This window comes from Vigna angularis, chromosome 4 (assembly GCF_016808095.1).
Source record: "Vigna angularis cultivar LongXiaoDou No.4 chromosome 4, ASM1680809v1, whole genome shotgun sequence".
Classification (NCBI taxonomy): Eukaryota; Viridiplantae; Streptophyta; class Magnoliopsida; order Fabales; family Fabaceae; genus Vigna; species Vigna angularis.
In genome coordinates this window covers 7,163,352-7,177,459 of record NC_068973.1, presented here as the reverse complement: position 1 = coordinate 7,177,459, position 14,108 = coordinate 7,163,352, and the positions used below count along the sequence as shown (strand labels likewise).

The window sequence follows — 14,108 nt, the reverse complement described above, 5'->3', positions numbered from 1 at the left end:
TGTTTTTTTTTTATTATTGTTACAAATCCGTCCTTATCTATTATATATAGACATATGCTTAAGTCTTCATTCGGGGCCACTATAATCAAATAGCACCCATCCTTTTTCGATTATATATAGACATTCAATGGCACCTGCTGGTGCTAGTACCATCTTGCACAGGAGCATGTCATCACTAGTAACATGTTGCGTCGTGAACATACTTTGATCAGCTAAGTTGAATTTCACTTTTGCTTGTTTTGTAAGTTTATTTTAAACATATTTCTTAACAACTTAATATAAAAATAAATTGACAAAAAAACAGAGCATCAACACCTAGTATCACCTCTGACAACTGACAGTGTGGCCAGCAGAACAAATCTAGTGAGGGAGGGAAAGAAGAGAAAGAATAAAATAAAGGGGAAAACTGGAACATTGTCCTCAGGCAATCGCCTCTGACGATGATTTGCTATGTCTAGTGGAACATATTTAGGAGGGAGGATCTGTTTTCATTATCAATTTTACTAATCATAAAGAATCAAATCAAGGAAAAATTCACAATTTGAATCTGGATTCATCTACCATTGGAAACAATAAAAATTTCAAGCCAATATATCATCTTCCACGAAGAGATGAAAAAATTATGTCAAGAAAAAAAGTTTACAAGAAATATTTCCGTTAGAGAAATTTTCACAAGCAAGCTAAACTCTAGTGCCCTATTTACAGCAAAGACCAGTGATGTTGGCACTTAAGTGACAAGCTAAATGAAGAGACCTGTAAACTCTAGGCCTGGCTTTCTGACCAGGGGAGAACTTAGTTCAACTCCCCCTCCAATTGAATGCCAGTTTCTGTGATAAATGAAGAGACCAATGTCATTTTGCATTATAATTAACCAGAATGTAATAAAGCATCCCAAATTCTCCGCGATTAAAAACAAATTTGATTAACAGCGTCTCTGTAAGAAAAGCTGCTTCTATTTCCATGGTTCTGTTTGGGGAAGATATTTGATGAGGTCACCAATAAAAGGAAAAACTTAAGGTGTCTGCCAAACCACAAGATGGTTTGGAACGTTAAAAAGAAACAATTGGGCACCAACACAAATTTACAGTTTTCTTATAGTATTTTTACATGCAATTCCTTCTAGCTATTAGCTTAAAAAAAGCTACAAGAGTGAACTAATTCCAACTTCGTGATATTCATCATAACACTTCAAAATAACACGGAGTTGAATCTATAACATAAAAAGCAAATCACAAGAGTAACAAGGAGAAATACAATACATACATATCGGGGGCAACCAAAAATTCTTCAGGAACTGGAATGTTGACCAACCATTTTCACACCAATCCAGTGCGCCTTTAATATTGGGAGTAGACAACGCCAGGGAAGTACCGATGTTCCCTGTTGAGATGTCATGCCCTCCTGTTGAAATGCTACGCCCATTGACTTTGAATGTTGGAGAAACATTGGCATAGTTCACTTTCATACCTTCACGTACTTGTCAACATAACCCTGCCGAAAATGTAGGGAATAGAACATCACTAAAGGCAATTTGAATATTACCACTTAGGCATATTGTTATAATCAAATCAACTATCCCAGTTTGACCCGTGGCTAAAATTTTTTTGTAAAGCAATTCAAATATAATGCTTCCCATCTCCAATTTCTTTTTTAAAATAAAAGAAAATGGTAGTTCTTCTTGCATATAAAAATCTTGGGAAGTTAGACCACAGGTGAAGTTCAGTAGATCACTAAAATCTGTCTAAAATTTGACCCGTGGCTAAAATTTTTTTGTAAAGCAATTCAAATATAATGCTTCCCATCTCCAATTTGTTTTTTTAAAATAAAAGAAAATGGTAGTTCTTCTTGCATATAAAAATCTTTGGAAGTTAGACCACAGGTGAAGTTCAGTAGATCACTAAAATCTGTCTTATTGTGGATCTATGTAATCAGTCACATTTCAGTATAGAAGCAACTTTTCAATTAAAATCACTGAAGGAAACATCTAAAATGCAATTAAAATAACAGTGCTGATCCTTTCAAACGTGTTACAAAGAATTTTTTCTTTTCATTTAAATACAATAATATTCCAAGACAAACAGGGTAGTCTGTGCATCAAGCCTCTTGTCATTTTATCAGTGAACATATTTGTTTATAAAATGTAGACCTCTGTTAATTCTCAGTATAGATTCACGAAGGGATGCAAAAACACAAAACCATACCCATAGCAGCTATCTACTTGGCTCTGATAAGGGAAAAAAATTAAAATAAGTGATGGAGAAAATCAATTAATTACCATCACAAGTTTAGTCAACTTTCGCTGCGATGAATCAATATATTGACTTATCTTCGCTTGGGACTTAGGTACACGGTGGCCTTTCATGGCTCCTGACACTTTATCCACGGTCTTTTTCACAATGGTTTTAAAAGCAACCTTACTCATATTACCTTGTCGCCATGATGGTTTCAAAACCTCCTTTACAAAGTTCGCAATGGAAACTTTGAACAATTTCATTGATCTGGAATCCTTACTCTTTTTTCTTTTTCCAGGAGACTTGACCCGATTAATATCAACCTCCTTTGTAGTCACTTTTGCAACATCCACATCATCACTTACGCTCTCATTTTCAATAGCACCAACTTCTGCATCCGCTGTCTCACTGTATTCATCATTATTTTGAGAAGTGGTAGAGGCAACAGCCCCAACCTCCTCCTCCTTGTTTTTCTCATCCACATCCAAAGAAATGTAAGAACTTTTGGGCCTTAGGCTGACATTGGATTCACCTGTGACTTCCTGCTTCTGATCAAAATCAGTTTTTCTCAAAGAAGATGATGGTTCAATGCTGTCAAAGAGTGGATCATATTGGTCACCACCAGACCTAGGCAAAATCTGACCAAGAGCTCTACCTGATTTTGGTGCAGATGCCGAATGTCTTGATCCAACCCCACCATCACCCTCCCCATTTACCATAGTATGGTTCAATCTAGAAGAAGCATAATTGTTACCATGGACTATTTCACTTTCCTGTCTAAAAATACTTGAACTAAATTTGGAACTTAGTGGTTTCTCAAAGGTTGATGCATAAGGATTATAGTGAGCAGATATTCTTGATCCACTAAATGGTGGAAGAGAAGTTGAATGACTGCTATCCAGAAAATCAGGTGGATATCTGGAAACAGTAGCAGTCTCCCCAGGCACACCCAAATTAGCCTCGGATACAGAACACTGAAAATTGTACATTGATTGTTGTTTTTGTGATGATGAATCAATGTGTGAGGATGTCATAAAATGTCCTTCGGCGGGTAACTTGCCACCCAGAGAAGGTTGTAGTCTGTTCACATCCGATTTCCAGGAAAATTGATTTTGTTGAGGCTGCAAGCTGCCAAATGATGTGGCACTGGAAAATTTTGAATCCTGCAATGGAAGTTGATTATGAAATTCATCTCCGTTGAGACTAGATCCTGAAAGTAATTGACTAGCTGGGTTCCCTTGAGGAAGTTGCTTTGGAGAGAAAGGTTCAGTAAGCATAAAAGTCCGTGAATGGTCCTGCATAGGAGGGTATGCTATATCATGAAAATCAGAATTCTCAGAGCAACTCGGTAAAGGCTTCATGGAAGTCTGGGAAACAAAGTCAGTTCTTGAATGCATTTGACTCTGAATAAATTCAGAAGAAATATATGATTTTACAACTCCTGAGTTTACATTGGGATCATACACCATTGTTGATGGCGGCGGTGGCAGTGATGGTGGCGGTGGCAGTGATGGTGGCGGTGGCAGTGGTGGCAGTGGCGGTGGCAATGGCAATGATGTCCAAGAGCTATTAGGTGGTACATTGAAGTGAGCATTCTGCATGTGTAAAGGAGCTGGGTAAGGTTCAAACTTTTCTCTGGCAGTGGATTGGAAAGGAAAGAATGCCCTTTGTTGCATCACATTATACTGCCTTGAAATTTGTGGCATGTGCGCAGGATTTTCGCCAGGGGAATGTGAAACAACAGGTGCAGACACCTGGTAATTATGACGTGGAAATTCCACTGAAGAGTCACACTGTGGAGGTAACTCTTTTGAAGCCTGCTCTGATGTGACACTGTCAGGAACTTCAGTAACACTAGTAGAAACAGTTGATCTTTTATCAGGTGATGCATCAGTCACATAGGATGCATTTACATGCTGAGATGGATAACACGATTGTTCCTGAATTCCAGCAGCAGAAACACTGAGTTGCATTTTCTGAGCAAAAAGACCATCTCCTGAGGGAATGACATCTTTATATGTACCAGATGATTTAGAAGTATTATCATGGCCTAAAGCATCAGGGTGAAAGCCTTCAACTATGTGTTGCTGTTGAGAATCACCTGCTTCCGAACTATCATTCCCATGGATTGAATTCCTTGGATCCTCCCTCACATCAATGGTTTCCTGCATTTCAGGAGCAACCTCTCTGATAGATTTAGATTTACCTAGATTGCTATTAATTGATTGGCCATCAAGATGAATGATAGTTGATGCAACAACATTCCTCCCTGAATCTTCTTTTTTCTGCACTACTTCCTGGCTAGTCACATTCAGGCTAAGATCATCATCCTGACTTCTAACTCCATCATGCTCATTATCAAACACTTTAGAAGAAATATTCGTCATGTCTCCATTAGTCTTTGATTCTTTTCCACAATAACTGACTTCCAGATCATGTTTATTCTTATAGCGTCTTGAAGTAGCATTCATGTCAGATTCATGGTGAATGTACCTGCAAGATGCTCCCCGATAGCACTTTCCTCGAAGAAAGTCAAAGCACTTATCTTTGTCCCTTTTAACATTCTCACCACGAAAGTCACCTGACCGTCTTGAGATCGGTGACCTACTGCTTCTTCGGTGCTGGGGTGACCAGCTGTAACCAACAAAATTTGAAAAATTATATATAGTAGTATTCTATACAAAGATAGAAAGCTGTCAAGAAGAATCACTATCAAGTGACTCTCACGGAATCAAAAAAGAATTAAACTCTAGCGGAATCAAATGAGAATTCAGGTTAGACATAAATCTCATATTACAATCACATGCTATAATATTCTATCTGCGTGTATATATATTCTATTATTTTCCATCAATTGCATCAAAGCTATTGTTAAAGATATCAAGAATCAATATTTGAAATGCAAAGAAAGACAATTGATTCTATTAGCATGAGAGATTTTATGTTTAATCCATAGAACAGATAACCTAGGAAAGGAAGACTTGTACATTGTAATACAAATTGTTTGGGCATAAGATTCACATTAACAGCGGGTAATTAAGGTCATTCTACAATGCACAACAGCAGTATGTACCTGCGAGACCTGTTTCTTTTATCTCTTCTCCTCCGAGGACTCCTCCTATTCCTCCTACTCCTCCTGTCTGGAGGAGACTGGCTGCGGCTCCAGCTTCTTCTATCTCTTTTATTAAGCCTCCGTGTCCGGTGATGGAATGAATCATCAGAATCACTATCTGAAAGACCTTCTCTTAGTTGTCTTCCGAATTCATCTACTTTCATAACATTTAGTTCAAATTTTGAGGTTTTCCCCTCATCTTCCTTTTCAGCATTACCACTTCTACTACCACTGTCAATGGCAGTATCCTCTAATCTATCTTTGCCCTTGGAAGCTTCCACCGATGAAGCAAAATTAACAGACATCTGATTTTCAAGGTTATGGTCAACACATCCATCACTACTCCAACGTGAGACAGATTTTTTTCGGTTGCGAGTTTTCTTAGACTCTTGTAATAAATGTGTAGATATTTCTAAACCACCCTGTGATGTTCTGGAGAGTGACCCAAACCCCTTTTGAGTACTGGCGGGACTCTTAGATCCAATACCAATCTCCATATGACTCCCAGAATCTTTATGGACTGCTGAAACACCAGCAGTATCAACACCTTCTGAGAATGTGAAAACGTTAGCATCTGCAGCATTGCTTTCATCCCCATTAGCTGAAGTGTCATCAGAAGCATAATCTTGAAGAAGTCTTATAGGGCTGCCACTCGCTAGGAGTGTCCCATAATCCCTATTAGTAGTAGCGGTTTTATTGTGATCAGAAGGAACAGTACAAACAAAATCATCATCAACACAAGTTGCAGCTTCCTCCAAAGCCTTGCCCAAGGATAACTCAGCCACTTCAGTGGAGTCATTCTCAAGACTTTGAACCTTGGTAACTGGTCTTACAGATTTCCTGTGCTCCAGATCAGATAAAATCTTGGGTCCTGTATTTAGTAAAGAGCTTTATTAACACAAACAATATTTTGTTTTAATAAAGCAATATATTAGAGTTAGCCATAGAATGAATTTGACATCTAATACCAAAGTCAACTCTATTAATATTCTACCACTTCTGAATTCTGACCGGCTACATAAAAAATGAGATCAGAGTAATCAATTTTTAATTCAGTGAAAAAGGAGCAAATAAACCACATATAGTGATCATGAACAATGAGTTGGTAAACCTATCCTCTCTTCAATTATATAAGGAGAAATATAGTTAGTTATTCACCTCTAACTTACAGAAAAATATTTAATGAAATGAAACAAGTTGACAAAAAAAAAAACTACATGGATGTTAAATGAAATTCTGTTCTGCAAATAATTACTAAATTCAGTGCACTGCATGAATCTGTTGGAAATAGTAAAAATAATTAATAATCATCGGAACTTATGGGAGTCGTGTATCAGACAAAAGATTGGAGTTCTACTAATTAATTCAATTCTTGTATTTACTCTTTTATGCCTGAAATATCGAGAATGTTGAGTTACCACAGTCCATCAATTGACAGGACTTCTGTGTAATTTCTACAAGTCTTTTTTACAGTTTCTTATGTCAATCCTCAAACTGTCAAGTTAGATTCAGTGTTTAAAGCGAGAAAGATATCAAAACACTAAATTAAATACCAAATTTAAGTACTTAAACTTTCAGTGTAATAGAAACTTTTGATTAAATTTAAGTACTAAATTAAATTCTGTGTCCCAAAACTTTTGACATATGTCTATCACCAGCATTACTGACTTGATTGAATAAAGAAAAACATGTTAAATAAAAACTTGATTAAAAAGTATCTAAAAGTAATTAAACATAGAGGAAAAAGGCTTTTCTGAAATGAAACCTTCATTCTGTTTGCTGACTCCCATGGATCCAAAGTATGATGGACTGCAGGATGAGATGACCCTGTCAGGGTCATTCTCTGATAATTTCTGCGGCTGCGCTATATTCTGATTCACTCTAAGCACTTCATCATCTCGATTTAGGGCTTCAGTTGCAAAGTTTGAACCTTGGTCCTTGTCAGAAAGTGTGATATCATCTTAACCCATCCATAGAGAAATAAAACAAACCAGATCAGGCTCATCTAAAATGAATTTTTATTTGTGTCATAGTTTGAACTATTTATCAAATAAAAATTACAAAGTAATCCAAAAAGGTATTGGGAGACAAGGTTTGGTCCCTCCTGTTAAGAAGTGAACTTTAAGTCTAACTCAACCCCACAAAACCAGCTTGTAAGATGAGGTTTGCACCCACTTATATACTCTAAATTGGCCTTATCTCTAATCAATGTGAAACCTCACCTTACAAGCTGGCTTTGTAGGGTTGAGTTAGGCATAAAGTTCACGTATTAACATGATATCAGAGCCAGATTCCGAGTCAGTCCTAGCGAAATTTGTTGTTTGTTGGACATATTGTTCCATCTAATATCAAGTCGTTGTAGGACCACCCATTAGTGTCTAGTCCCATGCATGAGATGTATAAACCTCGGCATGAGGGAAGTGTATTGGAAGTCTCACATCGACTAGAAATAAAGTCAATTTAGAGTATATGTGTGTGTGCAAACCTCACCTTACAAACCAATTTTGTAGGATTGAGTTAGACTTAAAGTTCACTTCTTAACAATATGCATATAGATAATTTGAAAAAAAAACACATACAAATATAATTGTAATAATGTCAGTGGTGGCAGTAGCGAGATCTCAACAACGACTAGTGGCAAACAGAAGCATCAACAGAAATGGAGGGATTGAAAAACAAAGAATAAGAGGCTATTGTATTGTAGGTAGGGTAGGTTAAACTGTAATGTTTTTTTATTGGGCCTTGATAACCCGACAAAAGATTAAGAGAAAACAAAGAGAATAATAGGTTCCTCTCACGGACTGCTACATATTAGGGTTTCTCTCATTAATAGAATGTGATGACAACGATGAACTGAATAATTAAAGAGTAGAAAAGGCAGTCGTGTAACTGGAAAGGTGGTGCAGGCTGTATTAACAGTCTCTAAAAGATAAATTACAATTCTGTTCTGTAGCAAAACATATAAAAGAAGAGAAGAAGTTGCATAGCAGTTGAGAGAGGTTTGCAGCAGTTACAAACCAATGTAACTTCCTATAATTGTAACTAATCTAAGAAATAAAATAAACAAAGACACCTGAAACAAACTGCAGATAGTTACAATACTATAGACAAAAAAATAACACTAATATCCCCCCTCAAATTCAAGGTGAGGGATTTGAAAGAACTTGCACATTGAGTTTGCTTCTAAGAAAATGAAAACAATAGTTGGACAAAAAGTTTGTTAAGAACATCAGCCCATTGGTCAACACTTGGGATGTGAGAAACCTGTAAATGCTTGGACAACACTTGATCAAAAACAGAGAAGACATCAATCTTCATATGTTTGGTCTTGGAGTGAAAAACAGGATTATGAGCGATAGCCACACCACTTTGGTTGTCACATAGGATGACCAGAGTAGAAAAGGGGATATGGAACTCTATCAAAAGAGCCTGTATCTAGAAAAATTCAACAAATTCATGGCCATGATACAGTACTCAGCTTCAGTGCTGGAACGAGCAATGATTCGCTGTTTGTGAGACCACCAAAAAATCAGGTTGGGACCATGGAAACTAGTAGAACCAGATGTAGACTTCCGGTCATCAACATTAGATGCCCAATCAGCATCACACATGGAGGTGATGGAGAAAGGAGTGGAGGAAGAGGCTGCACAAAAAGAGTGACAAACTTTGCTGACAACGTAGCTTATGTCAGGCCTAGTGATAGTGGCATACTGAAGTGATCCAACAACAGAATGATAGAGAAGGATCAGAAAAAGAAGTAGAATCAATCTTGGAGAGTTTGCAGGTAGATGCCACAGGTACAGGATGAGCCTCAATCATCTCAGTTTTGTGCAGAAGATAAAATAAACTGTAACTATTCATCCTATAATTGTAACTAATCATCCTATAATTGTAACTAATCTAGAAAATAAAAGAAAAAAAGACACCTGAAAAATAATTAAAACAAATTACAGATCATTACAATACTATAGACAAACAGATAATACTAATACTCATCCGTTGCTACACATTAGGGTTTCTCTCATGCACTGCTGCACATCTCCCTCCTTCGTTTTCAGATAGAAGTTGCATGCCTGCCACCTTTTTGGCCATCTCCATTCTATCTTCGCATTTCATGATGTAAAAAGCGGCCGCCATGAGAAACCCACAATCACCACCATGTTGTGGCCACAGGCTATAAATCTACAACCAATTTCCGCCATGGCACTACCATAACAGATTGATTATAACACTGAGTCCAATGCGGCAGATGGTGTCGAGGAGGGATCAAGCTTGGCCTCCATTGTATCTTTATTCATCGAAGAGGGATATCGTACTGGAATTTCAATAGGCGATGATATTCCTAAATAGGTGTTGGAAAAGCATCCCATGTTTTAACAGTCATCTAATGGTGATGAAGGAAGAATGATAGTGGTCGGAAAGTGATCACAAATGTCATCATTGGAACGAACAATAGGATAATGTAGAACAGACTCAAAGAAAGAGGCATTAGTAGACACAAAATACCTATAAATACTGGGAGGGAAATATCGATACCCTTTTTGAAGGCAATGATATCCCACAAAGACATATTTGAATGACAGAGGAGAAAGTCTATCACAATCAAGTGTGAGGTTATGTACGAAACATATGGTGCCAAGAACATGTGGAGAAAGACTACATACAGGGTACCCTGTCATTAAAGACAGATGACATTCGGTTAATGACAGAACATGTCATAAGGACCCCCAAAAATGGTGAGGAAGATGACTGAGAAGAAGTGTCCTAGTAGTTTCAACGGATATTTGTTTATGCGTTAGGCTAATAAATAAAATCACTTCTAAAATACATATACAATCTAGATTTTTTTTATTACATAGGATTAGTTCCTTATTTCTATAATTATAACAAAATCAATACAAACTACAAGGACTTTCATGTTAAGAATACGTAACAGCATACCCAAACCAATGCTGGACTAGAATCAGGAGATGTCATAATTTAATACCTCAAACATAAAAAGTGTTAAATATTAGTTTTCAATTTCAGGATCATAAGAAAACTAACCTTCCATTTCCATGTCAGAATCAGCACTCCCAGTTGCAACATGCAGGTTATACTGCTCACCTGAAGAGTACACTCTCTCTGGTTGCCTTTTCTTTTCATGCCATCCAGTATCTAAATTATATTTCTTCTTCATCCACAGGAAATAAGTGTTAGAAATTGCAGCCTCAGTTCCTGGGTCTCCGCCAAACAAAAATACATATTCAGGATTTTGAAATTCATCTCGACGAATCTTATCTTCAATATCAGCTCCCTTCTCAGCAATAAGCTGACACAAAGCTTCTATCTTCAGTACAGTATTTTCTTCCGTTGGCTTAGGTGGGGGAAGATCCTCATCTTTTTCAGCATCAGCAACCTCTCTACAATTTGGACCGTCCCGTTTAGAATCAGAACCATGTACAGGTGCAATACCAGATGGAAGAGAAGCTACAACTCCATCAACCAAATCCACAGTCTTCACAGAGTGAGGGTCATCTGCAACATTTGAGGAGGAGGAGGAGGTTACCGGAGCATTAAGAGGAGGAGGCGGTGGAGCGGGAAGAGCAGGTGGTGGAGACAATGGCAACGGTGGGGGAATACCAGGAGGCACTCGGTAATTCCCAACAGCTGAATGGAAATAACCTGTTGAATGGGGTGGTGGTGGAGGAGCATTATGCAGATTCTGAACATCACCGGGCTGCAGAGGTGGACCATGGAAAGAAGGGTTATACAAAATTTGACCTTGGGAAGCCGAGGGAGGATGAGGTGGAGGTGGTGGTGGTGGTGGCAATACTCTAGGCGGTGGTCCTGGAGCCCAAGATGTTTGCGGTGTCACGGTGTTCCCCTGGTGTAATTGAGAAGGGATAGGGTAGGATTGTCCAGCATTTGGCATCACATTATGTGAACCTTGAACGGGAAGGTTCATGGGAATTGGGGAAGAAGAATTAGGACGCGGTGGAGGAGGAGGAGGGGGAGGTCCATTTAAATAAACATGATGAGGGGGTGGTGGTGGTGGTGGTAGACCACCAACGTTAGGCGGTGGTGGAGGAGGACCACCAACGTTAGGGGGTGGGAACTGATGGAAATGCGGCGGGGCCTGCTGATACTGAGGCGGTGGTGGTGGAGGCGGCAGCACGGGAGGGACGGGACTCTGCCCGATATGAGAACCACGATTCACTTGACTATACATAATTCGAATGCAAACTTTCTATTTAACATAAACTAGCAACAAAGAAACTCCAAAATCACAATCTTCACTGCTTCCAATATCGGATACCCTGAAAAACATGTGCAACGATAAAGTGAATGAAACAACTAAGGAGCAAAGCAAGCAAAACAACCAGAACCAACAGAGTATTATTAACTAACTCAGCAAGTGGGATATATATGGTTCGAATTAAGAAATATAATGCATTCAAGAAAAGGTCACATATTATTTCGTAACATTTTCCTACAAACACGATAAACCAGCTCCCCTTACTCTTCATATTTGAATCGTGGAAATTGCCGCGAGCAAGACGCACCGTTTGGTCTGTCGATTTCAGAGAAGCCACAGTTTGAGCAAAGAGGAATGATAGCTGGTGGGTAATGGGAATCGCTAGGGTAGGGTTTTGCTGGGAGTGAGTGAGGAGTGGGAAATAAACCCTAGCTAGGAAGCTATGAGAGCATAGGGGATGGAAAGAAGTACATTGGATTCGCGGAATTGTTATTGTGCGTGATTAGTGAGAAGAAGGAAGGAGAAGAAATTAGGAAGTGACAATAGATTAATGTCGGAAAAAACAATTGCTCCGAACGCATCCCAGAACCGTTACTACGAGAAAAACACTTTTTTTTTTTTTTAGAAAAAGAAATAGTAGACTCTCCTAAAGAGAGTTTAAATGAGGTCGGTATTCTTCAAACTCTTCTATTTGATGAAACATTTTCTTATTAATTGAATAATATTATCGGTATAAAATATAAGTAATATTCGATTTTTTTAATTAAATATAAAAACGGATATTTAAAAAATATTTATCTAGTCTCGTTTTAATGTGTCAATATATATTTTATTATTATCTTGTTTTATTTAAATTATTAAAATATTTATAATTAATTAAATAATCTAATATTAATATATATATATATATTGTTTTTTTTTCTCTTTTCTAATTGTTTAATTTATTTTATATTTATAAAATTCACACATATTACTTTTTTTTCTCATTTTTTATTAGAAATTTTTTTTGTGTATTATCAATTTCAACAAATAAAATAGATGTTAGGTCTATATTTATTACTTTTACTCTTTTTACTATTTTTATTTGTTTTATATATTTTTACATAAAAATTTTAACTCTCTCAAGGTTAAGGTTAAGGGTTCAATTAGATAAGTATTTCCTTTACTAACTAATATAAAAACATTTTTTTTTATTATTCGTTATCTTTAGTTTTTGTATTATTTAAGAAAATTTGTTAAAATAATTTTCATTAGACTGTTTTAATATTTTCAAAATAATAGAAACGTTAAAAATATAAAAGATAATTAAATACACATTTCAAATAGTATTAGAAAATTAAAATGTTAATATTAATTTAGCTCGACAATAAACTTTTATATTTTCAGCTTTATCTTTCCCTCAAATAAATAAAAAGAAATAATTTTATTTTTGTTATTTTAGTTCGGTTAAATGTCAAATATTTTATGATTTTTTTCTCCACTTATTTTGTTTTTCTATCATAAATATATTGAAATTTGAAGGTTTTTTTTTTTTCGGGTTTCATGTGGAGCATATGAAAAAGATGTGTTTATTTTAATTCTAAATTAAATTTATGTTATACATATCAGGGTTTTATAATATGTATATTGATAATTAACATAAGAGGAGGTTCATCTCAAATGGTAAGTAGATACTTTTGGAGTCATTATATAGAAGAATTTTCTAAATAAAATTAGGTGAAAATGATGGTGATTTAATAAATACAATAGCCTTTTATGTATAAGATGAATTCTTTAAAGAACATATAAATTGTTCATTATTAATTAGTTTTCCAAATCATACAGTGATTAGACTATGGAAGGGTAAGGTAAGAAACAAAAATTGTAGTTAAGTATTATATTCGATGATGGTGAATATTGTTTATGATGTCAAACAAGATTATTATTTTAAGGATCAAGAAAAACTAAAATCGATCTCTCATCGTTGCAAGTCAAATAAGCTTGGAGGACTCGTTAACAAATTTAGGATGCAATGCTTAATTCTTTATTATTGTCATTAAGCAACATTAGTTGTGAGATTGCAAATAAGGGTTTGTTTTTTGTCTTTGTGGAAAGGTGATGAAATGACCATTACATTAGATTATGCTCAATAGAAGTTTTTGTTCATTTGTGATGTTAAGTTTCATTACAGCTTCAATTTTGTTGATGAAGTTGCTAGGGTTAGACTTGAGTGATGTTATGATAGATGAGACATTATCGTGTTTTCCATGTGAGACTAACTCGCTTAAGGAGGTATATGAGGATTGTTGCACCTACCAAAGATGGAAGTGTGCAACAAAGGCTTACTTATTACATATCGTGGGATGCATACTTTTTTTTATAAAAGTGTGACATTAGTTATGCTCTTACAAAAAATTGTATATATTATTTGGAAAAGTTAGTGTTATTGACATGAATACATTTTAATAATGTGTTTAAATTGCAATAAGCATGAATATATGAACACTTCCCAAGAATGGAAAGAAGGAATGTGAATCTAACTTATAGG

At 36.3% G+C, this 14,108-nt stretch overlaps 1 protein-coding gene across 3 annotated transcripts; it reads right to left on the bottom strand.

Moving 5' to 3' along the window:
- Window positions 1–531: 531 nt before the first annotated feature.
- On the bottom strand, window positions 532–12,215 carry LOC108331520 (uncharacterized). Of its 3 annotated transcripts, XR_008248574.1 has the most exons (7): window positions 11,846–12,215; window positions 10,390–11,642; window positions 7,109–7,303; window positions 5,305–6,214; window positions 2,276–4,865; window positions 1,264–1,491; window positions 532–827 (listed from the first exon to the last, which is right to left on the bottom strand). XR_008248574.1 is itself a non-coding variant. In XM_017566243.2 (6 exons), the coding sequence occupies exons 2-6, from the start codon at window positions 11,552–11,554 to the stop codon at window positions 1,462–1,464; spliced, it is 4,890 nt and encodes a 1,629-aa protein (XP_017421732.1). In that variant the 5' UTR covers window positions 11,555–11,642; window positions 11,846–12,215; the 3' UTR covers window positions 918–1,461. The 3 variants fall into 3 exon arrangements, 2 of the variants coding, with proteins under 2 accessions (XP_017421732.1, XP_052732942.1); XM_017566243.2 differs by lacking the exon at window positions 532–827 and having other exon boundaries at window positions 918–1,491; XM_052876982.1 differs by lacking the exons at window positions 532–827; window positions 7,109–7,303 and having other exon boundaries at window positions 918–1,491.
- Window positions 12,216–14,108: the final 1,893 nt, after the last annotated feature.

Excerpts from the sequence above, each read along its gene's own strand:
- LOC108331520 (XM_017566243.2), bottom strand. The coding sequence starts at position 11,554 with ATGTATAGTCAAGTGAATCGTGGTTCTCATATCGGGCAGAGTCCCGTC. Across the intron at positions 7,304-10,389 it reads TTCTGACATGGAAATGGAAG|ATGATATCACACTTTCTGAC; the intron begins GTTAGTTTTCTT and ends GGATGGGTTAAG. Across the intron at positions 4,866-5,304 it reads AAAAGAAACAGGTCTCGCAG|CTGGTCACCCCAGCACCGAA; the intron begins GTACATACTGCT and ends TGTTGGTTACAG.